Source organism: Pavona decussata, unplaced genomic scaffold, assembly GCF_977016875.1.
Source record: "Pavona decussata unplaced genomic scaffold, jaPavDecu1.1 SCAFFOLD_4, whole genome shotgun sequence".
In the NCBI taxonomy this organism is placed as follows: Eukaryota; Metazoa; Cnidaria; class Anthozoa; order Scleractinia; family Agariciidae; genus Pavona; species Pavona decussata.
Window position 1 is genome coordinate 1,892,501 of NW_028145428.1, and position 24,925 is coordinate 1,917,425.

At 37.9% G+C, this 24,925-nt stretch overlaps 1 protein-coding gene across 1 annotated transcript in view; it reads left to right on the forward strand.

Moving 5' to 3' along the window:
• The window catches only part of LOC146489717 (uncharacterized), a 73,610-nt gene that overhangs the window by 45,644 nt on the left and 3,041 nt on the right, over nucleotides 1-24,925 (forward strand). The window contains exons 31-52 of the mRNA XM_085104140.1: nucleotides 1,489-1,751; nucleotides 2,491-2,664; nucleotides 3,060-3,218; nucleotides 3,619-3,862; nucleotides 4,374-4,516; nucleotides 6,152-6,400; nucleotides 6,887-7,164; nucleotides 7,862-7,967; nucleotides 8,423-8,767; nucleotides 9,322-9,354; nucleotides 9,808-9,931; nucleotides 12,525-12,596; nucleotides 13,613-13,684; nucleotides 14,935-15,006; nucleotides 15,983-16,054; nucleotides 16,328-16,399; nucleotides 16,496-16,567; nucleotides 17,103-17,174; nucleotides 17,759-17,836; nucleotides 18,104-19,155; nucleotides 21,491-21,696; nucleotides 23,188-23,344. Of these exons, the coding sequence (XP_084960266.1) occupies nucleotides 1,489-1,751; nucleotides 2,491-2,664; nucleotides 3,060-3,218; nucleotides 3,619-3,862; nucleotides 4,374-4,516; nucleotides 6,152-6,400; nucleotides 6,887-7,164; nucleotides 7,862-7,967; nucleotides 8,423-8,767; nucleotides 9,322-9,354; nucleotides 9,808-9,931; nucleotides 12,525-12,596; nucleotides 13,613-13,684; nucleotides 14,935-15,006; nucleotides 15,983-16,054; nucleotides 16,328-16,399; nucleotides 16,496-16,567; nucleotides 17,103-17,174; nucleotides 17,759-17,836; nucleotides 18,104-19,155; nucleotides 21,491-21,696; nucleotides 23,188-23,344 (4,115 nt within the window). The remainder of the gene's footprint in view (nucleotides 1-1,488; nucleotides 1,752-2,490; nucleotides 2,665-3,059; nucleotides 3,219-3,618; nucleotides 3,863-4,373; nucleotides 4,517-6,151; nucleotides 6,401-6,886; nucleotides 7,165-7,861; nucleotides 7,968-8,422; nucleotides 8,768-9,321; nucleotides 9,355-9,807; nucleotides 9,932-12,524; nucleotides 12,597-13,612; nucleotides 13,685-14,934; nucleotides 15,007-15,982; nucleotides 16,055-16,327; nucleotides 16,400-16,495; nucleotides 16,568-17,102; nucleotides 17,175-17,758; nucleotides 17,837-18,103; nucleotides 19,156-21,490; nucleotides 21,697-23,187; nucleotides 23,345-24,925) is intronic.

Consider the following 24,925-nt stretch of genomic DNA (forward strand, 5'->3'; position numbering starts at 1 on the left):
AATTTTTCATTTCCAACTTTGCTTCACTTTCCTGGAGAATTGCTCTTAATATAACTCTTTTTCGGAAAGTGGATATTTTGTTCTGAATCGGAAATTTTCAACGGTTTTGATTGTTTTATCGATTAAGCCGTTGGATGATCAAGATTGTGTCAATGGCGGACTCGAGAAATCCAGTGGAAGACCTAGGAGATCCGAGGACTTGAAAGTGATATATCTTAGTGAATTGCTTCGCAGCAACTGGGATACATCGAGGTGACTGAAAGCGAATTTGCTAGTTTTATTGCATTACGTGACACTGAAATCTTTGTTTACAACCCATTCCTTGTGTAGTTTCTAGCTACTTATATGATCGAGACTTCCTCGGCCACAGTTCAACACCAATACAAACAATCTTCGTGTGTTTTAAAAAGGAGAGAAAATGCATATGTTCATTCAAAAGATTGCGCAGGATCGTACAGTGACGCGCTGCAATTTACGATAAAACATTTTCACACCTCTTTCTCTTGCCTGGCATTTTCGAGTTTTTGGTAATCGTTCACGAGTTACAATTTCATAACGTTACAAAATTAACGGCATAATAAAAATGTTTTAGAATAACCTGGTTTCTTTTACAAACAAACGTAAAAGATCAAGAAAACAACTGCGAAGTAAGAAGACATAACCTATGATCTCAGCGTGTCCGCACATAGTTTCCTTGAAGTTCCATATTTGCATAGCGTTAGCACAGAGAGCAAATTAGCGGTTTGGCAGGGACAACCGCGATTGGTACCATTCTTTTGCTTGGTCTTGCAAGCGGACTTACACTTGCAGTAAGTCCTGTTCGGCTGCACATGTTAATTCCCAGGGTCTTGCGATTCTTTCCTGCTCTGCAATCTTTTCACCGAAAATCCGAACATCGGAGTTACCTTATTGCAAGATTTCTAATCGTTTCGCCCTGACACTAAACTTTCTACGATACCATAATTTTTGATTCTTGGAAGTGGTTGCTCTCTCACCGAAATTTGAACTTCTTTTAAATCGTTCGATCCCTGCACTTCGAGATCAACTTGAACCGCCATTACTCATAGTTCTGTTTACGGAACAAAAACAATAACAAACGCACGCGTTGCATCTTGGTAGACAGTCTTTAAATTTGAAGGAAACGGGATTATATGCCAAAGAAAGAGTGAACTTGAAAGACATAGGACGGCAGATTGCAAGGTCGAAGATAATTTTAGTCAACTGTTTATATAACTCAGCGTTTTACTTGAGACAACTCTGCTTGAGTATTCCACGCTCTTGCTTTCCATTGCTGATGCTGCAATGCTCTTTTGAAAATAAAGAGATCACCCAGGCACAACCATAAATCTATTGTTATCTAGAACAACATACAGTAAAACACAGCACATTTAAAGTTGAGGAATGTATTATAAAGACGGACTAACTAGACTTACATTCAATGGCAAGTTTGATGACACTTACTATTTTTCCTTTGTAAATCTTTCATAGACAAATTTCTCCAAATGTCTGGACCCACATGGTCTTCGTTTGGAATCGCAGTCCCCCTAAAGGGACACTGTACTTAGACGGAAAAAAATCCGGTGAAAAGGATTCCAACCTTAGAGAACCAGACATTGACCTTAATCCAACCAACCACACAATGTATGAGCTTGGCTACAAAAAAGACACCAAAGAAGTACTCCATGGTTATCTTAGAGACCTGGCAGTGTTTTTGCGCCCCCTTAAACCGGCTGAAGCGTTTACTTTATATAGTAAGTTTTCATTTTAACCGTGGTGGGGCCTAGACGCCGTTGAGGTTTTTGTAAACGTTTGGACTTCTTTATGACAGCTTTACAACGGCTTCCGATCCAACCGGCTAATTAAAATGCAGCAGCTGTAAAAAGGAGGAGTTATCAAGAATCACGTTTGTTTTATGACGGCTGACTGCTCTACTAACCATATGTCTTGTATTTTGATTGGATGGTTTGACCAGAAGGCTACAGCATTTTTTTGGAAAAGTATGGTTTTGTCAAGTGACAATGGCAGATTGTCAGTAGTTCAATGCTCATTAAGTAACATTACGCCTTTGTCAGAAGTCGATGTAAACGCTGGAAGGAAAGAAAGAAGTAAACAAACCAAACTAAACAAAACAACAACAAAAACCGTAGGCTTTTTACAAAAATTCGCATTCCGCCACTCCCTCCCACTCTCATCCCCCTCACAATGGTGGTATGTTTCGGTAACAGTGCTTGAAATTCAATATTAAAATCGGTGAAGAAAAGACGGAATAAATTCCAGAGATCACTTCGAATTTGGCTTCACCCAAAGTGCAAAATTAGTAGAAAATCCACCCCATGGTAAGAGGCATATACATTAACCTAACAATAACTGTGGAACCGGTAGAACATAATCTATTCTGAACCGCCTAACTCACAGAATATGTTAAAAGGGGCCATTTTTCAAAGTTAAAGAATTTGATTGATGCGACTAATAATTTTTTTTTTGTCCCAGGCTCGACACGTGCGTTGTGCCCGATACGGCGAACCACTGCTGGAGGTTGCTGCGATTTTCCATTCGTGTACAAAAATATCCAACATAACACGTGTACTAGCGAGGACAACCAACATTTGTGGTGCAAAGAGACATCGAACAACCAACAGAATCAAAGGCGGCGAACTTGTGCTGGTAATTAATGTTACTTTAGGAGGTCTTACGAGAAAAACATTTCACGTAGTCATTACAATATATTTCACGTCCATCCATCCATCCATCCATCCATCCGTCCGTCCGTCCGTCTGTCTGTCCGTCCGTCCATCTGACCGTTCGTCCCTTCTTCCGTCATTCATCATTCATCTTCATATCCATTTTTGGTGGCTTTGTTCATCAATTATTATATTAGTCAAATTCTACCTTTCCTTTCGTGTATTCCTATTTTATGGATGTGAATGGCATAATTTAGTTCCTTACGTGTTAGATACTTCAGATTCTTATCTTTTACCTGGACGTGATTGTACAGATGGTTCCTATTTTTGTGTGAATGATATTCTACTTATTTTGTTGGGAAATGTATACTTTTGCAGTAAACGATGGCTGTTTGGAATTTCGCGAAGGATTATGTGGATGGGTTAACTCTAACCAGGAAGTTTCACCTTGGAGACAAGTAATGAAACAAGAAATGGAAAGTTCAACCAATCAAGTCAACTCCTACTTACAAAAGAAAGGATGGAAGCGATTGCAAGGTTAAAAATAATCCATCACACTTCTTTCAAATTACGGCAATACGCATGGTATAATTTTATACCAACGCTACGGATTAAGGATTAAACAACGGATGAAGCAAGGAAAAGAACAACAACAACAACAACAAAAAAAAAATCAAATTATATGATCATAAGTATGTACCATTACTACTATAGCTTAATGTATATTTATTTATGTAAGTGTGTTCGGTTTAATGTACATTTATGATCATACACAGAACTGTAATTTATCTCTTTCACCTAATTTAACCTACTAACCATCTGTTACTTTCTCATTTTAATTAGTGGTAATTTGAAAAAAGGGTCTTCCTTGGTTTAGATTAAAGCAAAAGCACACTACAAATGTTGAACAGCATCAGTAAACTCTAACTTCGTACAGGTCCTTCGATGGAAAGCAATTATCAGCTAGAGTTTGCTGAGAATCACACTGCCTATGTGAACATCACTGATCTACCCGATCTCACTGAGTTTACCATTTGTTTCTGGATGAAAACATCAGACAAAACTAGTGCAGGCACTCCTATATGGTACAGAGTACGATATGAAAATAACGGGAAGATTATCACTGCCATTGGACTCTTGGACTACAGAGGATTCTACGTTTTTGTTGGCAAGCAAACTTCGTAAGTGGAATTCATTGTTAGGTTGTGTAACGTCTGTGCCGCATAGGACTCTTGGATAGTTTATATTCTTTGCGTGTCAGCGTATTAACTGTCCAAGAGTCCTGCTTCTACCGTTGTTTCGTTTCTTCACCGTTGCTTTGAGGGGCCTACTGAGGAAAAAAAGGATACAACAATATTAGAATGTGAACATTAAATTTATTTAGGGTTACAAAGTCAATTGGAAGACTTACCAACAGTTCTAGTAGGATTAGGGGAAGAGGATTTCAAGACAAAAGTGTTACATTCCTAACTAGGCAGCGTATTCACAACTGTGGCGGTGCCAAAAACACGTGGAACATGCTGCACATACCTGAAAAAAACACTGTAATTATCTATTAGGTTAAAAACTCCCATTTACTTCATTTCAAGCAGCACTGAAGTATACAGTATATTAGCGAAACTTGAAGGCAACATCTTGAGGAATGTCAATAATGGTTATTATATTATATCCTTTTTATTTGGTTTCATCTAGGACAAGAACGAGTTCAAAGGCAAACGACGGCACTTGGCATCATATTTGTTTGGTTTGGGCTTCTAATGGAGGAAAAATTACTATCTACAATGACAAGTCAGCTCTGTCAGGAAGTGGTTTTTCTGACGGAGAAGCTATTCCTGGTATGTGATTTACTTAACTTTAAACTTTACACAAACCTAGACCAACTATCCCACAAGAAAATTAAGAAAACAAACATTCCAAACTCGCTGGCTGGTTTCGAAAGCATGACGGTTTGTGTACACCACCAAAATGGTCTTAAAAACAATCCTTATTTTCACTAAATCAAAAGTTTTTCTCCGATACCGGTATGACATTGTGACTTTAAACCGTGTTTACAAGAAGGGACACTTCATGTCGACCGACGTGATTGTGACGCCATATTGAATTGAAGACTGCACATGCGCTACCCGTTACATACTCTCGGGATCTACTCTCGGGATGCTTGAGCGAACGGCCGTAATGCGTTTACATGACATGGGAATAAGTTTTCGTACCGGAATTAAAATCTCGCTCTAGTACATTTACCGGGGTGAACTCGCACTGGTATGACTCGCTCCCGCATGAAATTTTGTGCTGGTGTCATGTAAACGAATTACAGAGCCACAAGAGGGAACTGGAGTGAACTTATACTGGAAGGAAAGCCGCGCCGGCAGCATGTAAACACCCTCTAAAAATAAAATATATTGGAACTTGAAAATATTATTTTGGAAAATAGTTAATCCAAACGTAACTTCAGACAAAATATCGGAAATTCGACCAAGTGGTCCCTGAAATGCTTGCAGTTCTCGCTTCTTACAGGCAGCCGCTCTTAAGAGTTTTGATTGTTGACTTTTTTGTTTTTGGATTCTTTTTCTTTTATTTGTATTTCTAGTGGAAAATATTGAAAATACAATAGCGTTAAAACTGTTCAAAGCTAGTATTAATCAAGTAACTGCCAAACGTTGAGACACAAAAACATTCCTTGGCTGCGAAGGTCAATTAGTTTTGTTTAAATGAAATCATCCAGGCGGCATAAAGTACTAATGGCCACTACATTATAAGATGGACATTGACTATACGTGCCAGATCAAATTTATTCACAAATGTTTGTCTCGAAACACGATTTTTGTTAAAGACTCGGGTGCCTGTACTCCAGTGCGCTCTTGCTTTTCTTGTTGTGATCTTTCGTGCAGCTTAGTTTAAGCTCGACGGATGTTTTTTCTCCTAAGAGAGAAACGTCGACAAAGTAATGAGCAAACGAACTGTTTTAAAGTTTTACGTTTTAAAAGGGACTGCCTTAGAATAAACGCCACAGCAGCAATTGAAATCTGAAGCAAACTTTTGAAAATTTCACTGGGCTCCTAACTGTTTACGTAATTTTTTAAGAGCGATAAAAATTGTTTTCCAGTTGACTTTAACCTTCGTTGAAATTTTCGTGTCGAAGAATTTTCAATTTTTGTATTCCGAACTCTGGCTTTTAGGTAACTCCCAATGAATTGTTAGTGGGAAAGATGAAGTGTAACCATGCATACGTCCAAATTAGTTTATTTCGTCGACTGGGCGATCTGTTTATGATTTATGAAACTTAGACAAAAAAAAAATGTTAGAAAGTCATTTCGTCGTCCTTTGATTTCACTATGGCGTGGGACAAGAATAAATGTACTTTGTTTACTGAGTAAAAAGCTTATGCGCATTGAGTTACTTCCCCTGTTCATCTTTTCAAATCGTATCAATACCAAAAAAAAGTAACGAATATTGATACTTATCGCCTACAGGAAGGGGTGAGTTTATAATTGGAGTAACAGAGGAACAGACAAAAGTTGATCACAGGGCTGGCCAATTCATCGGATTGATCAGCTACGTAAACATCTTTAACAAATACCTAGATAGCAGTGCCATAAAATGGATGTCACAAGGGTGTGGTGTGAACCTTCTAACTCCCATCATATCTTGGTCGCGTTTCAAGAATAATATTGTTGGAGATGTGAACGTTCAAAAACCGGCATGGTGTATTGACAACGAAGGTGGGTAGCTCGAAATTATGACATGAAGTAAAACTATGTTGTAAAGTTTACGTGAAGACTTTTACCTTTTATGTAAACAGGAGAGAATTAAGTAGGATTGTGAGAAGAAAAGATTGAACAGAAAACAACCGAAACCCTGTTGCCCTTTGTACTGATGACTTGATCACGGGATCAACTCTCGCTTGGGCTAATTGGACATAATATAATGAATAGTCTCAATACCTATAAACATTTAAGCTGTCCTAAAATCTCACATTTACGCATAAAAATGCGTAGATTCGCTAATATTCTATATCTAGCATGGTTACGTTTCAGCCCATAATTATAACGAAAATTTCACCACGTCATAAATTCATACAAAGGGACCTTGTGCTCAGGCACTGCTTTAATAATGTTATTTTCTTATCAAGTACAGTGCGTCCTTACTAAATATTGGCTTCCGTATCACAACAATTCTTGCTTTTGTATTTGTATTTCTCTAAATAGGCTATCGCTACATGGTATCCAGTAACAGTAACTCCCAGTCATCTGAAACATCTGTATTTAAAAGTCCACTATACGAGCGATTCTATACAGGTCACTCTGTCTGCGTGCGATTCAGATATCTCATGTATGGCTCTGGAAGACGGGTCCTTCGTCTTTACCAAACGTTACACCTGCCACACCACACAAGGAGATTAATGTGGGTAGCGAACGAATCAAACAACACTGATGGGATGTGGAAATATGGAAGAATAGCAGTACCGAGTGTAGCAAAATACAGGGTAAGGATAATAATTAGCTTTCTTTGTGCTAAGTACTCCTTGGTATTTTTATAATCTATGCAGCCGGAGTAATTAAAAAGCTTGGTTTGGAGTTTCAGAAATCCCCAGTGTGCTTGTCTAACCTAAGCCGAGTTTCCATTTAAATCTTCCTTGGTCGCTAACCTCTGAGTCTGACCGAAGCTAACATAGTTGATAACTCTACCTTGTATTTTCCCGCTAACGTTAACTTTGTGGAAATTTTCATGCGCAGTTTCATTTCCTAACCATTTCCTCTATAGACGATAGCGATATAGAGCCTGGTAGTGACCAGTTATAGTTATGGTTACCTCTACCCTAATGCCATTTCTTTTTAAGGAAAGAGGTTTAGAATTCTAAGACATCGCGAAAAAAAAAAATGTGGTGCCTGCCAAATTTTCTCCGGTTAGTTAGCCAATATGATTATGTTCGATCTCCAGACTACAATTCTTAAATTAAAGAAAAACCCATTTTCATTTTTACTTTTCTAAGCTTATTTCTGCCAGATACAATTTCACGTAACATTTAAGTATTTTACGCGCTAGTCGTCTTTCATCGGTAAAAAGTATAGCTTTCGTCTGCTTTATCTGGTGACAAAAATTTGTCAAAATGAAATATGCGTGTTTTTCGATTCAGCGTTAAATAAAGTTGCATAAAACATGTTTTTAACGTTTTTCTACAGGTTTTCTTTGAAGCCGATTTGGGAAATGAACCTGGTTATGTGAGCGTCAGAGGTGTTCACACCATTCCGGGATATTGCCATCCATTTCCCTTCAGAGCAACACAAGGTACAAAAAAAAAAAAAAAAAAAAAAAAAAAAGGATATCATAACACTGGTTCACTTATAGCAAAGCATTGACTGAATATTTTGATTTATTACACGTAAACGAAGATGGTTTGTTTTTGTAGAACAAGGTCTGGTTTGCAACTTCATTTTAGAGGAAGTTATAAAAAAAATATATATAAAAATAACAATGTATTCTTTAAAGTCCCGTCAAAAACTTGGCTGGTTAGTAGTGTATATACTTCCGTTTAATAATGATTTTAATGTTAAGCTAGCAATGTTGACTGTACTTTAGTGTAGAACTGGAATATTTGTTGTTGGTTTCCTTCCTCGCTTTAAAGCGTTTTCCTGTCAGATTTTTAAAATCGAATTTAAAAATACCATGGTGTTTACCATATAAACTATTGTTTGCAAATCAAAATACTTAATTCATGTTGAGTTTCATCGTTTTTTCGCCAGAATGCAACAGAAAATTTACCAATTCGTCAGGCTTCATTTTCTCCCCATTCTACCCTGGTTACTATCCACCTCTTACTAGCTGCCTCTGGACAATCCATGTTCCACGTGGAAACATCATTAAACTGCGATTCTTGGAGTTTCAGTTAGAAGATCACCCCTCTTGCTATAACGACTTTATAGAAGTTTACAGCGGACCGGCAAAGAGAAGGAGAAAAATTGGAAGATATTGTGGGCAACGATTTCCCGCTTTTCTCGTGTCATCTTCAAATGTAATGGATATAAAGTTTGTCAGCAATGGCAAAGTCACAAGGTCTGGGATGAAACTATATTACACTTCAGAGAAAGGTAGGACTCCTAATACAATCAGGCATGTGCGTGCCTACCACTGCCTCTATCAAATCTGCTTCTCCCTCAAAAAGTAAACAGAGCGTTAGGAAGAGCCGAGAAACTGACTGTTCTTACCGTATCTGTACTCCGACCAACATTTCCATAAGTGGTGATAAGACACAGATACCACTTAAAAACTAACAAAACCGTACAGGCATTAAAGCATTACTAGTATCGACCTACATTGCACATGCGCCGCATGTAACAATGGGTTGTACCAACAAATCATAGCCAGGTCCAGGGGAAAGAAAGGAAAGAGAGAGCCAAAACTTTCAGAACCCTAAATTTGCTACGTGGTTGGATTTTTTATTTATCCAGCAATTGGTAACGAAATATATCACGTTTACAATTTGTGTCCAAGTTACGGTGTGCGTTTTGGACCAAGCGATGACTGCAACAACGGCAAGACTTAGCACTCATGACGGACATCAGCTTGGATGAGCCGTACGTTCTGCTTAATTTGCATGCGTTGATTGTATGATGATGACTTATTTGCATATTTCCTTTCGCAGAGGCTGGCCAAACAGAGTGCACCTATGACATAGGTAGGAAGAAAGATACTCGAAAGGAAATTAATGGGATTACACTTGATTAAGACCGCTAAGATCCGCTAAGTTATCGTTGGATTGTCTGGTTACTTACACAACAGCTACGGAATGAAAAAGGTTGTTTGGATGCAAATCAAACATGATTGGTTGGCGAATTCTCTCAAATTGCGGTGTGATTTTTAATTTTACAATCAGTTGTACCAGTGGAAAAAAAAAAAGAATTTAAAGGAGAAGTTCTACGGATAACTTTCTTAGCTTGTGAAATGTAAAGGACAATTAGCGATTTCTCTTGCATGATTCATCATTGGATGCTTTGAATACCAGTCTTGGATTGTCTGTACTTCCGCAGCACAGCTGTCTCAGGCCACTAGACAGAGCTTAGCAGTGAAAGCAAAAGCTGAATGATGTTAGTTTTCACATTATGCACTTTTTATTTTTCTTCTCTTAAAGACTGTCCCTCCAGCTGTGAGTGTAATCCCATTTCATCCAATGGCCGAGAAATGGTAATCACTGTTAAGAAAGGCCAAGAACTGACTGCTGTACCCGCAAAACTTCCTTCCAACGCAGCTGCAATGTAAGACAATTATATGTAACTATTGGAATAATTTTAATTGAGAAGGTAAATTGAAATTTTCAGTGTCATATCTTCAGTAGACAGTGGCTAATTTTAAAAATCTTAACGAAAAATTTCTGTTTTTTGTGAAGATGGGAAAACGCGCCCCACCTTTTTGTTGTACATTAAGAAAGTTTTTGTAAGCGTCTTTCGAACGGTATTATGCAGTCAATCCTTTTACATTGTAAATAATCCTCTTTTTAAGTCTTTCTTTTAAAGGCTTAACCTCTGGTCAAAAATTCTCCCAAAATGCCGAATCTCTACGAATTGTTCAAAGCGATGGAGGGGGGAAGGGGTTGGGTGAGGGGGCTCTTGCGCTCTCGCCTCAATTTCTTCGGCCCCTCACTCTGAATTTTATGGATCCGCCTATGCAATTCACATGTTACATCATACAGGAATTTCGAAGCCAAGCAGGATATTGAAGGGAGCGCTTTTAGCACCGCGCCATTCCTTTTCCTACTCGGTTACTGTTTTGCGTAAGAATGCGCTTGCGTAGTAAGCGTTCCCGTACGAACGAATTTTTCCGCATTCTGGCCGCGCGAAAATTTGGGTGGGAGTGGGGAGGCGAGGGAACGCTTGCCGCATACCCCACGATTTTGAAAAACGCCCACCGATTTGTCAAGGTTGATTTCATTTGCTGATTGACAGCTTGTCAACAAATTGGCCAATTACAGATTACCGGATATAGAAAAATAAAACGCTTCAACCAACTTGTCAAACCCCCGAAATACTGTAAGTTGTGATGTCGGAGTCGCGGGAAACTCCAAGCGATCGCTGCAGAGTTTGTCAGAGCAATTACAGGGTAAAATTTGGAACAGTATCTAAACCTGGTTATATTTCTTCTGAGAATATTTTCTAACCATCGAAAAGAAAAGATTCATACGGGAAAATCGTTGCCGATACTTGTAGAGCGGTTGGACTTAAAGTGGAAAACACCAAGTTATTTTCTGAGCGTGTGTGCAATCCTTGCAAAATTAGAAATTTGGGGACACTATAGGAACTTGTGCAGAATTCGATAGGTGGTCAGGCTGCTTGCAAAATCCCACCAAAGCAGAAAATTAACGTATCCAAGCGGTTGCTCGAAACGCCACCGGGCAGCAGTCCTTTTCACAAGACTGTTCATGTCAACTCTCCTAGTCCCGTCTCACAGAAAGCTTCTCGGAAGTTTTAACAATTTGCAACCACAGCTGATCAGGATGCTAAGAATTGTGTCGAATCGAAGTTGAACATCGACGATTTACCAATTGATGGGACACTTCAAGTTAAAGTAGTGATCGTTAATTCTACCGGCCAAGTTACAACAAGAATTCCTCACGAGGAGCAAACTAAACAAATATAGTGCGGCAATTGTGTACCAAGGATTGGCAAGCGGCCGCAAGTACCATACTCAAACAAAAAGAACTTAAGCCAGAAGTTGTGAAAGCACTGAAAAAAAATGTTTCAGAAGAAGTGGCTAGCTACACTAAATCCGAAAGTATTTTGCTCTTGAATGAACCGGATTAAATTATGCTTTGCAATGGAGAATAATACTGGGGTATTCTGTACCTCCTTGCTTTTTTATACTTCGCACTCCACACATCATAACAAACAACTGAAAAATTAAACTCTCGCCGAATCCTGTTGGCAATACGGCCATTAAATCTTTGCCGTTAAAAAGATGGCGCATTGCCCTTTCTTGTTCCGTTTTCAATTAAAAGAAAGCCCCACTTCGCTCAGCTCCGATATAACTTCGTTCAAACACGTTTCAAAATCTTCCACATGTTCCACTATTTTGATCTTCGCGAAAATTTGATAGCTACTTGTCAAACCTGTCACTCAAGGTGACCACACCGCACCAATCAGGAGCCCCGTTCGTGGACGAACGGGTTTTTCAAAATCCCTTGCCTCTCCACTCCCACCCCCGTCCGCCGATTTTTTGCTCTCGCCTCAATTTTCGCGCGGCCAGAATGCGGAAAACTTCGTTCGTACAGGAACGCTTGCTATGCAGGCTACGCAAGCCTGTTTTGGCTTATGATCTGTGTGTTAAAAGTTTTTGCATTTCTTACCTGGAGGCAATTTTCTTTACACCCAGGCCCCATTAAGTAGGGCTGTTTACAGAATGGTTAAGATTTTGACGAATTGACATTAATACCTAGTTATAAAACTCGCAATGAGATCCAAGTACATAGGTTAAATTATTTCTCAATTTCTCTATGGGCAATTAAACTATGCCTGGTTTTTAAAATGTAACTATTCGATAAACGATTTCCGAACTTGGAATAACATAGCTAACGGTATACTTAGTTACATGTTACTTGACTTAAATGTTAATTTGGTAACTATTTAGTAGAAGTTATAGCAGATACATGTATATGGGGAGGGGGGGGGGGGGGTTGCTCTAGCACTCTCACCTCAATTTCTTCGGCCCCCTCTCTCTGTTAACTTAAACAATTATAATATCTATTAGAAGTTATAGCAAACACATGTATATAGTTTTTCTCTTAGCCATTTTCTCTTAGACGCCTTATCGAACAATGCTTGAAGCCAGTTTAACACAAATCGTTTCTTTCCATAGATTCTTCCAGAGAAACAAAATTTCCTACCTGCAAAGGAAAACATTTTCTGGCCTTTCAAAGTTGAAGTACTTGTAAGTACAAGACATGCGTATTTACTTGGTTTACACTGAACAGTCAATATGTTATTAGAATAAAGAAACATTTGGCATGATCATGACACAATCGTTGTCCGGTCGGTCACCTCAGTATATTAGCAATCTGATGTCAATTAGGAAACAATCTACCTTCCAGTTGTGTTCCAACAATGGCATTCCACGAGACCATCCTCGAGGTAAAATGCTACCATCTTTCAGTGATAATGCCTTTCTGGTCAGAATGTATAAACCAGGAATCCTCGAGCATTTTAAATCGTCCCTTGAATTTAATATATATATTTTTAACTGAACTGATTAGCTTTTAATGTATAGGATATATTAATATTATTTTCGTATTTAGACTGTTACGTGCTTCTGATAATTTTTTTTGTAAAAAAGTGCAATACAAATATTTATCACATGTATTTTCATTAGTAATAATGATTGACTACATTTAGACCGGTCTTTCTTTAGGCTTCTGTTGCCGGGGAGTTAAGGCTCCGCTATCCTCCATAACTCCCAGAATTTAATTAAAGCTATGACATTGGCACTTGGAGGATGATAACATGGGTCGGGAACGGGAAGTGATGACGTGATGCGAAGTGGGAAAAACAAACGTTTTTGTTGCTAAACCTCAGCCATCTTGGATTTCTGAATTTCCCAAACTCATGAAAAACCGACTAAATTGATCGGAAAATATTCACAACCAATAAAACATATTTGGTTGCCATGCTGCCAAATTTAATGAGCATTGAACTGCGTCATCATATTGTTGCCAGTTAAATGTATGAAAAATTCACAAAGTTGAATTAAATTTACTTCAAAATTAAAAAAAACATATATAAACATTTAAATTATGGACATTCCAAGTCGGCGCGAGGACAATCCTTCCCACCCTCCTCTCCCCATTCCGGTCTAGACAGGGTTAAATTACATTGGATATCTTGTCAAAAGTCAAACTTCAGCAGAGTGTCAATATGTAACTGCTTAAAATTTTATTTTAATCTTTTCAGGGATCTGAGTGAAAATCTCATTTTCAGAACAGAAAGAGGAACATTTCCCAATGCCTCTACACTGGAAACTTTGTAAGTAAAAGTTCTGTAATGCAACATACAGCTCAACTGTCGATTTTGAAATATTCACATAATTTCAGAGAGTGCTGAAGCCGCTAAGTTTTCACACGTCCAATCACCTTCGAGATGTTCTACAGGTTCCAAGGGGTTTATTTAAATAAGGGCCCATGGTAAAGGGCCAAAATACTCAGGGATCCATGGGTACAAGATAGAATAATTGGGGCTCTATGGCTCCATGGCTTTACTCCAGGCCCCCATTTAGCCAGGATCATCATTTTTGACGGGGGTACTTTCAATTTATCAAATTGTTAGATTGGAAAAATTCCAGAGCTATCCGTGTCAAATGGAAAGGATTTTTTTCCATTCGTTCCAAGCTTGCATCTCATTAGTTTAAAAAACTTACATGATGATGTGGCAAGGAGAAAAAAAAAATGGAGATTGAACTTTTGTTAAAAAAGACGGCGATTTCCTTCCCAATCGGTTGGAGTGGAAAACTGGAATAGCTCCACATGGAGTACTTACATTTGTGCGTTCGCATTATATGGACTTGGTTACACATCAAAATTTTCGGATTTCCAGTGAAACAAAGACCCCTCTTTGAGACCCTGATTGGTTAGATCGCGTTTCATTAGGTCTTTGGTTTAAACATCATTTGGTCATCACACTGCATAAAACAATATTTCGCAACAATTTCCAGTGTTCCGCAAGATTTTCTTGCTTCTGCCTCAGTTTCTCTCTTAGTCAGTAATCATACACGTGATCGAACGTTACAGGAAATTATGAGAGAAAATTCTCCTGAATACAATGAGTGGCTCATTTTTATAACTTCCAAGTGTCTAATAATTGTTTTGAGAGAACCCTGGACTCCTCTTACTCTCCCGTCGTGTTCAATTAGGCCTAAAATGAAAGAAACCTTTGTTCTGCATTACCTCTCTCCATGCTGGTGGATATTTTTCTGGTACAATCTACTTGGTATTAGGAGACTAACAAAACGTAAAGGGTAACGCTCCTGTTACCTCGCATTCCCTGTTTAGTGGGGATCAGTAATAACCGTAATTACTTCTTACTATTGAAAGGTGTCGACTTTTCTCTTTAAAATTCCCGCGCAAACCATTTAGGAATCATACTTTACATTTCGTGCTGCTTCAAGATATTTAGAATAAAATAAGTCGTTATCATAAAAAAAAATCCATTTTGTGTGGCTTTTATACATTTCTTCTTTTGCGATAGTTTACAACCCTCTTTCTTATACTTTATTCTAGAAAGCTTGGCATGAATTTTATTTCCACCCTGTCTCACGGTATTTTGGATAATTTGTACAGTTTACAGACTTTGTAAGTATAATTCTGAATTATTACGAATAAGCAATATCGGCAGTTGAAAACAACACCGTAAGAACGAATCAAGCTTGAACAGGATTCAAACCATACTATACAGCACCTGTGAAGCGTTCCCACAATGCAACTCAGCTATTAAGCTAGCCGGGAGCTAGACTCTCCAGTGATATGATGTAAGCAACGTTAAAATTTGAAACTGTAATCCGACGTTAATCGAGCCTATGCAGTCCGCTTACCAAACTACTAACCAATTGGAAGGCTCAACTAAGGTTTTATACTTGAAAGACGTAGAGGAAATCATTATGTAGTAAATTACAATCAGCCGGGTAACTACAGTCCTGAGGGGGACTGTTTTGGATGGCATTAACTGACATCTAGACAATCTGTGCGGAGGCTATATCGTCAAAGGCAAGCGAACTGTGTAAAACCTGCAGTAGATGATTTTAGGTCTCTGGTTGATCTTATTGGCCGTCAATTGGTTAAGCCATAACATTGTTGGCCGCAAGGACGTTAAAAAGTAATGTTGCGTGTCAATCCGTTTTTTGTTTGTCAAATGTCTGTTCGCCTATTATTTATGAAATTAATCGCTTTGTCTGTTGATTGCCTGAATTGTTAATGTCGTCAATAAGTCGTGATATTTTGTAACTAAAACAGCTTTCCTTGCAGGGCAATTCGTTGGTGGTAGTCGGTACTGTAGGTAACCCGCATAGGGAAGTCCCAGTTCATTATGTAGTTAGTTTCTGAATGACTATGGTATTCAGCAAAGTGATTGTTGATATTACCATTTTTGTTAGCTCTTTGGTAGTCGTTTGTCGTATGTTTGCGGACCTACAACTCAGTTTATAAATGTATGCATGTTTTTCGAGATATAAACTGCTGACAGAAATGTAAGCATATTTCATAATTGTTTCACCCTCGTGACCATTAAATATAATTTTGCGTGGCTTGACTAACTGTTTTATTTTGTTTTCAGGGACTGCAGCTCCAATCTGATTACACATATTTCATCTACTTCTCTTGTGTCACTAACCTCGTTAACGACATTGTAAGTTGCAGATGTCTGATCTTCACAAGAGAGAGACTGTAGATATTAGGAAAGTCAACATCGAAGTCCAAGTAAATTTAAATATCATATCCATGTACTGAGTTAAGAAAAGAGTTTGAGCACGTGGCTTTGAAATTAGAAACTATACTCTTTTTTGGATTAATTTTCTACCTCTTTTTGATCATTATCCGGCCAATCTCAGTACTGCTATTGATCAAGAAAGCAGTTTTTCAGTATTTAAATTTTCTGTTTTGTTTTATTTTATCCTCGAAGGAGCCTCAGAGAGAACCGGATTAGCAGGATTGATCAGGTTGCATTTAATAACACAAGAAATTTGAAACATCTGTAAGTGAAACAAAGCCGTGTTCGCCGTGTTTTGCCACATTTTAGTCATGCTTGTGTTCTCTGTCTTCTTAAAACGTTCATTTGTTTTAAATTTAGATATCTTCAAGAGAATCTTTTGGAAGAACTACCTGATGAAGTGTTCATTGGCTTATCGAAGCTTAAAATACTGTAAGTCAAATGCCAGCAGATATTCAGTGACTATCTCAGTTCTGTTTCAGAAACTACTCTTCATCAGACGTCACAAATACAAGGAAACAAAAAACCATATTGCTAAATTTATCCCAAAACTTGTGTATAAAGCAGTGCATGTGTTTTAATAATACATTCAACGGTTGTTCCACATCATCAAATATTACCAATAGAAGTTCCTTCTTCAGTGTTAAGGACTGATATCACCTTTTCATCCAACGAATTAGTTGTTATTTTAATAAGAAAAAACATGATGATTGGATAATGATATTCCAGATTTTGATTGGCTTACCTGCTATAGGATATATTACGCATTATCACCATGCTCGAAAAATAGCAACTCTTTTTTTATTAAAACTTCTTCTGGTCTTTCTTGAAGAATGAAAGATCAATTATCCTTTAGGCGTATGTTGAATATGGAATAATTATAGCCTATGAAGCGCTACGCACCTCGGGTATCTGTCATCTCCAAAGCGCACTCCTGGAATAATAACATGCCTCCTTTTCTTAAAAGGTACCTTAATGACAACAGGATTCAGAAGTTGTCTTCAAAGACATTTGCTGGACTTTCCTCCCTGCAGAAGTTGTAAGTTGAATTATGGCAACAAAAGTACTGCACGAAATGGTGACGATTATTATGATCTATAAATAGTCTTCTGTCTTCAAACTACAACTGCTTGAATATTTGCGAAAAATTATTTGCAAGCTTGAAGAGAGAAAAGCACGTTGCTGTTAGAGCGGGCGAGGACATCGACGAATTGATGAAAAATTTAAAAGTATTAGCTAATTAGTTAATTTTCCATGTGCGCTTTGGCTCATCATCCTACATGAATTTTAAGTAAAATATTTCAGGAATAATCCATACATTAACCTTTGATTGCATTTCAAATATACACGGATATTTGTTAGTGGGCGTTATTTAATCTCCTAAGCTCAGAGTTAACCTCGAGCTTCGTTATTAGAAAATTATTCACTTTCCAATACAAAGAATGTCCAGGGACAAAAACGTGTTTTTTTTTTTTTTTGCCTTTGTCACTTTTTGAATAATACATCGTTCTCATTTATTCACCAGGTTTAAAATCTTCCATCACATTTATTCTAATTTAGCCCTCTTTAAGATACAAAAAGGGACGATCTGTATTAATTGTAGATTGCACTTGTTAATTTTAGAAATCTTCAAAATAACTCTGTCAGTATGAAAAACCTTCCACCAGACGTTTTCAGTGGACTTCAAAGTCTCAAGGAAATGTAAGTCAGAATAATTACAAGTGTACATCTTGTCGAAATCAGTGAAGTGTCTTCTGCCTACAGTGTATTTATCTTTACAGTTTAAGTTAATGCATGTAAATAGCAATTTGCAATTTGTTAACTATACAGTCACATGCTACATATCTAAATCACAGTTCTGATTGATGAGATAAGCTTTCGGATAAAATAGTTTTATTAAATATTGTTTTCGTTTTCGTATCAGCTAATCATAAAAGTTTTATTGACTTCTTTATTTTCATTGTTTAGACATCTCGATGAGTTTATGCTTTGTTGTTATGCTAAGAAAGCAGTGCCCGGTGTTCGTTGCCATTCACCCAAAGACGAGTTTTCCAGCTGTTCGGACCTAATGAAAAACAGGGGTGTTCAAGTTTGCGTCTGGATTCTGGGACTTTCTGCTCTTATTGGTAATCTCTTCGTCATCTTAATGAGGGTGATTGTGAATGAAGACAACAAAGTACACTCTTTTCTATTGACAAACCTGGCGATTTCAAATCTGCTGATGGGTGTGTATCTTCTGATCATTGCAATCAAAGACGTACAGTGGCAAGGTGAATATTTTAAACATGATAATAACTGGAGATCCGGCACGTTATGTGCAGTTACTGGAGTCCTGTCAATGGTATCAAGCGAGGTCTCTGTACTTATGTTGACCCTCATCACAACTGATAGACTCATCTGTATTGTCTTCCAATTTAGAGTCAGGCGAATGAACCGCAAAACTGCTTATAGTGTTGTTGGTGGAATATGGTTTTTTGGAATAATGATGTCAGTTATTCCAACCCTTGGTTTGCATTACTTCTACGACAGTAAACGCAATATCGGATTTTATGGAAAATCAGCCGTCTGCCTTCCTCTTCAACTTTCAACAGAAAGACAAGCTGGCTGGGAATACGCCGTCGGTATTTTCATTGCACTTAACTTTGCTTCGTTTATCTACATTCTCACTGCATACATAGTTATGTTCTTCACGGTTAAGGCCATTTCAAAACAGGTGAGGTCAACAAACATGAACAGAGAATCTCAAATGGCGCGAAGAATGGTGTTCATTATCCAAACTGATTTCCTGTGCTGGATGCCTGTGATTGTTATCGGGCTTCTATCTCTACTCGGGAAATTTCATGATCCTGAAAAACAAGCTTACGTGTGGATTGCCGTGTTTGTTCTCCCGGTGAACTCGTCTATTAACCCCATACTTTACACATTCTCCGCTCCGCTCGTGAGAAAAAAAATTGGTCAAAAGAGAGATTCATTGTGCAGTATGATAGACGAGCTACTACAACGGTCAAACAGAACCCCAGGTTTGTTTTACACCTTTTCATAAACATACGAGAATGCTTTTCTTTAGGGGTTAAGGATCAATTTTAAAAACAACGTGTGTGATAAAAAAGCATCGCGAGAGCGATCACACGCAGCTGAGAATTTCTGTAACATGAACTTTGACAGTTACGTAATGATTATATAAATGTTGCAAATTTCAAGAAGTCGTCAGGGGACTCTTAGTCCTTTTGAATTTTTGACACATTAAGTGAACGAAAAAATGATTTTTATCACCTGAGGTCGGCCTTGTGCACATTCAGTTCTTTGTGATCGGCCTTTTAATCTCTAAAGTTCTAACATTTTAAATAAAAACCAACATATCAGTTTATTCCATAGAAAAATGAACGTGTTCTGTTAAAAAAGGAGGTATGATAACTCTGATAATTAATATACATATAATCGCACGTGGCCGAGTAGAATTAATTGCGCGACGAGTTCAATTTGTGAAAACTTGAAACTATAGTAGTATCCCGCTAACTGAAACTGCAAAAGAAAACAAAAAGTAGTTTGACTTTGCGGGGTTAGTTTTGGCTGGGTGTAGTCTGAAGGACATTTTCATACATTTCAATCACCGTATTAATGAAGATTAAACATGTTAAACCTATGTTCTGACATTCAGTTGAACTTCGCCAACCTAGTCATTTTTAAAATAAACTTCGAATTATTGGGGTAAATTTAAGTCAAGGGAAAGTAAAATTAGTTCTAGTTTAATAGCGGGAAGTTCGAGTTAACTGATAGTAAATGACTAAATAATGGTTCAAATCCATGTAGGGGAAATCGCATTTTGTTCGAGTTTATTTCGGGGAGTTCGAGTTAACCGAGCTAGAGTTAGTGGGATTCTACTACACTGTACTGTACTCGATCCTTGATTCTCATTGAAGACTCATTTTTATTACGTGTTTATAGCAAATAGGGCAAAAGTTTCCTAAAAAATCGAGGTACTTCGAAACAATAGTCTTCCGCCGGAGTAAAAGCACTTGCTCCAGCGTAAGCACAACAACAACAGCAACGACAACGAGAATTCAATTGTTTCTTAGCAAAAAAAAAAAAAAATGAAACTGGGTGATTGCTATGAACATGTAATAAGATAAAAAAAAAACAAAACAAAAACAAAACAAAACAACAACAGCAACAAAAAACAAGTTAAGTTAATGTCGGTGTAAACAAAACAACAATTTAACCAAATTGTAGGCTTCAATTAATCAATTGATTAGCCTGTGCTGTGAAACTGTCTACCGCTCGCTCTCAAATCACACAACACTTATCAATAAAAATAGCCAATGTGTGTCCAAAGTCGGGAGGACTTTCAAAACAATTTCTTCCACTAAATTTGACCTGTTCCTTTCTCCCATAAGAAGCTTACCGTTGTTTGCCTTGATCGTTTGTTGTAAAACGCCGTCGTGCAATGAAAGCGCTAATGGTCGCCATGAATGACCCGTCTTGCAATCAAACAAATCCATCCGGCCTCGGGCCGATCTACGTTTTTAGCTTCCAACACAAATAATGTTTTGCTGTTTCTTGGAAGACGCGGTCCAAATTAACCTTTTGGGATTTCCTTTCAAGCGGACACTTTATTTCCATGTATGTTTGGCACAAACAAACGGGGTTAAAGTCAAATTGTCATTGTGACACAAATGAAGGAACCAACAAGACACAGAAGGAAAGGAGTGCTCAACCAATACCTAGCTACTATTCTTGCCTCCATGCGAATCAGGAGGAAATTATTATGTTCCGTGTTAAAAAGTAAAAAGAAAAGTAGGTTTAGCTTGACATTCACTGTTTAGTTAAAAGCAACCAGCAATATTGATAAATCAACATCATAATAGCAATAATAGGGCTCCCCGCGGGCTCATAATAACAATAATGAGCCTCTCTCTGCAAGAAAACTATCCAAAAGAAGAAGGACTTCTACAAATTACCTCATAACTCCTAGAAAAAACATCATTGGGAGTTTCACAACCCAATGCTAATCTAAACAGTGCAACTGAGGTAACGTCATACTAACCATAGCAACTATGAGGGAGCACCTCACTCCCCTCGGGCACTAATAATTTAGTTAAATGATGTTCCGCCGATATTACTCTACCCTGAAAATAAATAAATAGCTCTTGAGCCCATTTATTAGTATTGTGAGCGCGTAGTTTTAAGAACTTGTACAAATTGTCTTAGACCTGATGTCAGTTACTATCTATCATAGTGTATTTGAAACATTCTAGCGTTCGTTTTATGACCGACCGACTAGCTGCTATGAAAATTGCTTTTAATATCTTCCCCGTTGCAAAAACGCTGTTTTGTCTGCGTGTTGTTTAATTTTAGCAACAAGGGAAGGCAGACTGCACCGTCGAAACGTTGCTGTCCTAAGTGATTCGCAAAAGACACTAGCAACAAGTGTAAACCCATTACCAATACCAAGCACTTCAACGGGAACATCAGATGACCTATCGGAATGCGTGGGACCTAAGTCGGATTTGCAGCTGATGGAAGTGCCAAACATATTTTCAGTAGAGACATCGTCCTCAGTGGTAAGTCAATTGCGATGACCATGATCTAGAGTTAGCGTATTCCGTGTGTACACTTCTTTTACTGTAGCTCAATTTACCAGAATGAACATTAATTTTGAGGGCATTGTCAGTGTAGCAAAAGATTCAACTTGTCGGAAAAAATTTTGACATTGATAGATGTATTTCTTTCAGTCATGATTAGTGACACAGGCATACTCGGAAAACAAAAATTCGAGTTCTCCTAGCTGGAGTCAATTACTAGTGCGGATGCTCAACAACTGAGGTACGGGAGACTTGTGGGAGCCAGGGCCGGGTGGGTACTTTCTGTAACCATTTTCAGCGTTCCTAAATATCTTCTTCAGTGATATATTAAATCCCTCAGCTGAAGATAGTTTACTGAGGATAGGGAACACGCAGATAGTGCGAGAACATCCTTCGGAATGCAGGCAACGACTGCAGAAAACACCTACTTGAACCGGGGGAGGGGGGATTCTGCTCGCGACGGTTTTCAATCTGAATAACTTTTTTAATAGTTAAGCAAACCCCCTGAATCTTGAGGAAGTTTTCAGAAATTTACCTGAAAGAAAACTTGAAGTGGTCGGTTACCGTAAATTTAGTTTAATGTTACCATGGCAACACATTTTTGACAGGACGTTTTTTCAGAAAAATCCCAGAAAATCCCTCTTTTAATGGTTTTTAGCTCATATTAGCGTTCCTTTAGTGGTTTTGATTACTTTCGTTCAATTTCTGCACTTTTCCGAAGTTTTGGGGAAATCCAGAAAGCCATGATGGCGGATCCAAGATGGACGCCATTTGGCAATCATGACCACGTCATATGATGTCATCAATTCTCGCTGCGGCCCTCAAAGGAAAAGTGTCTATCCTCTAAGTCTCCTTGTCAAACTTTTATACTTCCGAAGTTATAATATTTATATGTATTTTTCGGTCAGTGACACAGCCTACTCAACACGCATCAAGAATCATTTGTGTGAAGAAAATAAAGCTATTATCGGATGAACTAAACATCACCTACGTAAACTGCGGTTCAACCAACAGGCAGATTTTACCTTCTTTAGTTAAGTCTGTGTTAAAATATCTTAACATAATTACGAAATAATTCTAGAACATCACGCGAAAGAAATCAACGTAATTCTTGCAACTTTAAAACAAAACAAATTATGATATTATCTGGTATATTTGTGGAAACGAAAATCGGAGAACGTGATAAAAGTTAACTTTTTTTTCGTTGCAATCAATTCCGACCCAGTCAGTCTATCTATGCCCAGAAACAGTTATCAGCAGTTTTAGTACACTGCAGTGTTAGTGGACAATTATTTCAAGATTGCTGCCAATACAGAAGGTTTTTTGGGTTTCTAAAATGAACCAGCATTACTATGGCCGAGTACTTCCGAAATGAGCTTTCCAATTTGTTTTAACTTAGGAACAAAGAAATGTTTAGGTTGCTTACATTGTTTGAGGTTCTCACAACCACAGCGGTCCTTTATTTTCTAGGCTTTTGTTGTTGCTTGGGCTGGAAATGGAGTACGGCTGATAAAACATTTCTCGAAGGGAATGGAGGACGACTGGAGGAGGGAGGCAGAACTAGTAAAGGAACTTAACACAGGAAATGGACATCCAAATATCCTCAAATACTTCTGGCATTGTAGAAGTATGTTTAAAGCTAAGGTCTTCACATCCATAATAGAACATAATTATAGAATAAGATATAATAGAAACTTTTGATTAAACATTTGAAGATTCAGATTAGATATTAAAGAACGTGACTTTTGACGATTTGACACGTTTAAAGAAGCACGCTCAACCAAGAAGCATTACGCGCCTTTGTTGTTGTTCTCATCTGGGGTCTTCAGGGAAACTCATATCGAGGAGTCAAAAGCACAAGCGCTAAGTGAGATAGTTTCGCTCTCCGCGGAAATGCTGTTGAATATGGTAATGGTAATGAGCGGTGTTCCCTGTAGAAGTTTCTTTTAGTGCTGGATTTTCTTCTTTAATACTAATTGAACGCCATTTATGGTTTGGAAGATTGCTTGATTGTAACTGAACAAAGCCATGTGTTTAACTGTGGCTGGAGTTTTTTTTAGATCTCAAAGTTCGTACCTGGGTTATGCGCTTTGTTTACTTACTATTGTTCATTAGGCTTCTTGCTGTTTCATTTCAGTGCGCGGTTCGATGACAGTATGTAAGGATAAGCTTTTAACCGTATGATAATCACTACCTGGCAGCTTTTGTATTGCCGGGCCCGGCTATTTGTTTTAGTGGCAAGATGTTTTGGTTATCGGCGGTGTAATATTAATAATTTATTCGTTTTCTTTCCAGATGTTGTGTTTCATATCATGGCTATCTGTCTTTTGATCCTTTCTTTAGCATATTATTGTAGCTTCTTTGAAAGCTATGCAATGCTTTAAATTAAGGGTTTAAGTCCTCTTTTAATAGCTACTGTTGTGCTTTTGTTTTCGTTTTGCTCCGCTCTGTAACTTTGAGGTTTGTGTTGCGGGAGCCTATTATTTCCCCTGTGTTTTGATTACGCCATATTTGATTACGCAATTCTGCTGTGTAGGCATTCTCGTCACTCTAGGAGTCCTTCGGCCGTTAGTTAATTCTGCAACATTTCAGGCAATGGTCGGGCAAGACCGCGGTTTCGATCCTGATCTTGTGGTTGTCTTCAGTTCTCTAGAAATAATAGAGATGGTTAACCCAATCTAGACCGGAGGGAAAGGGTATTCTGCCTGCGGCAACTGTGAACATGAACTCTTTTTTTGATATTTGCGCAAACGCAATAATAATAATAATAATAATAATAATAATAATAATAATAATAATAATTAAACGGGGTGCGTTCTCACAAAAGTGGTCTTAAGAACGGCCCTGTATAAAATATATAAATAGATATGAATAAAATAAATAAAATTTACAGACATTACTTTAACAATGATAAAAGATAAAAGGATAAAATAGCTACACTGCTATACATAAAATTATAATTTAAAAAGGTAATAATTGGATATCAACAAAATACTACAATAAAAGCTGCACTTTGTTTCTTTCTTGTTAGTCTTCAGAAAATAGACAATCCCTTTTTAAGTTGGAGAAAAAAATATTTTTCTCCCGGTCCTGTAACGTTTATGTTGTTAGCTCAGGTGTTGGTTTAGTTTAGGCGCTTTCCCCGAAGTTTTGAGAAATCCAGAAATCCACGATGGCGGCTCCAAGATGGCCTCCATTTAGCAATCAT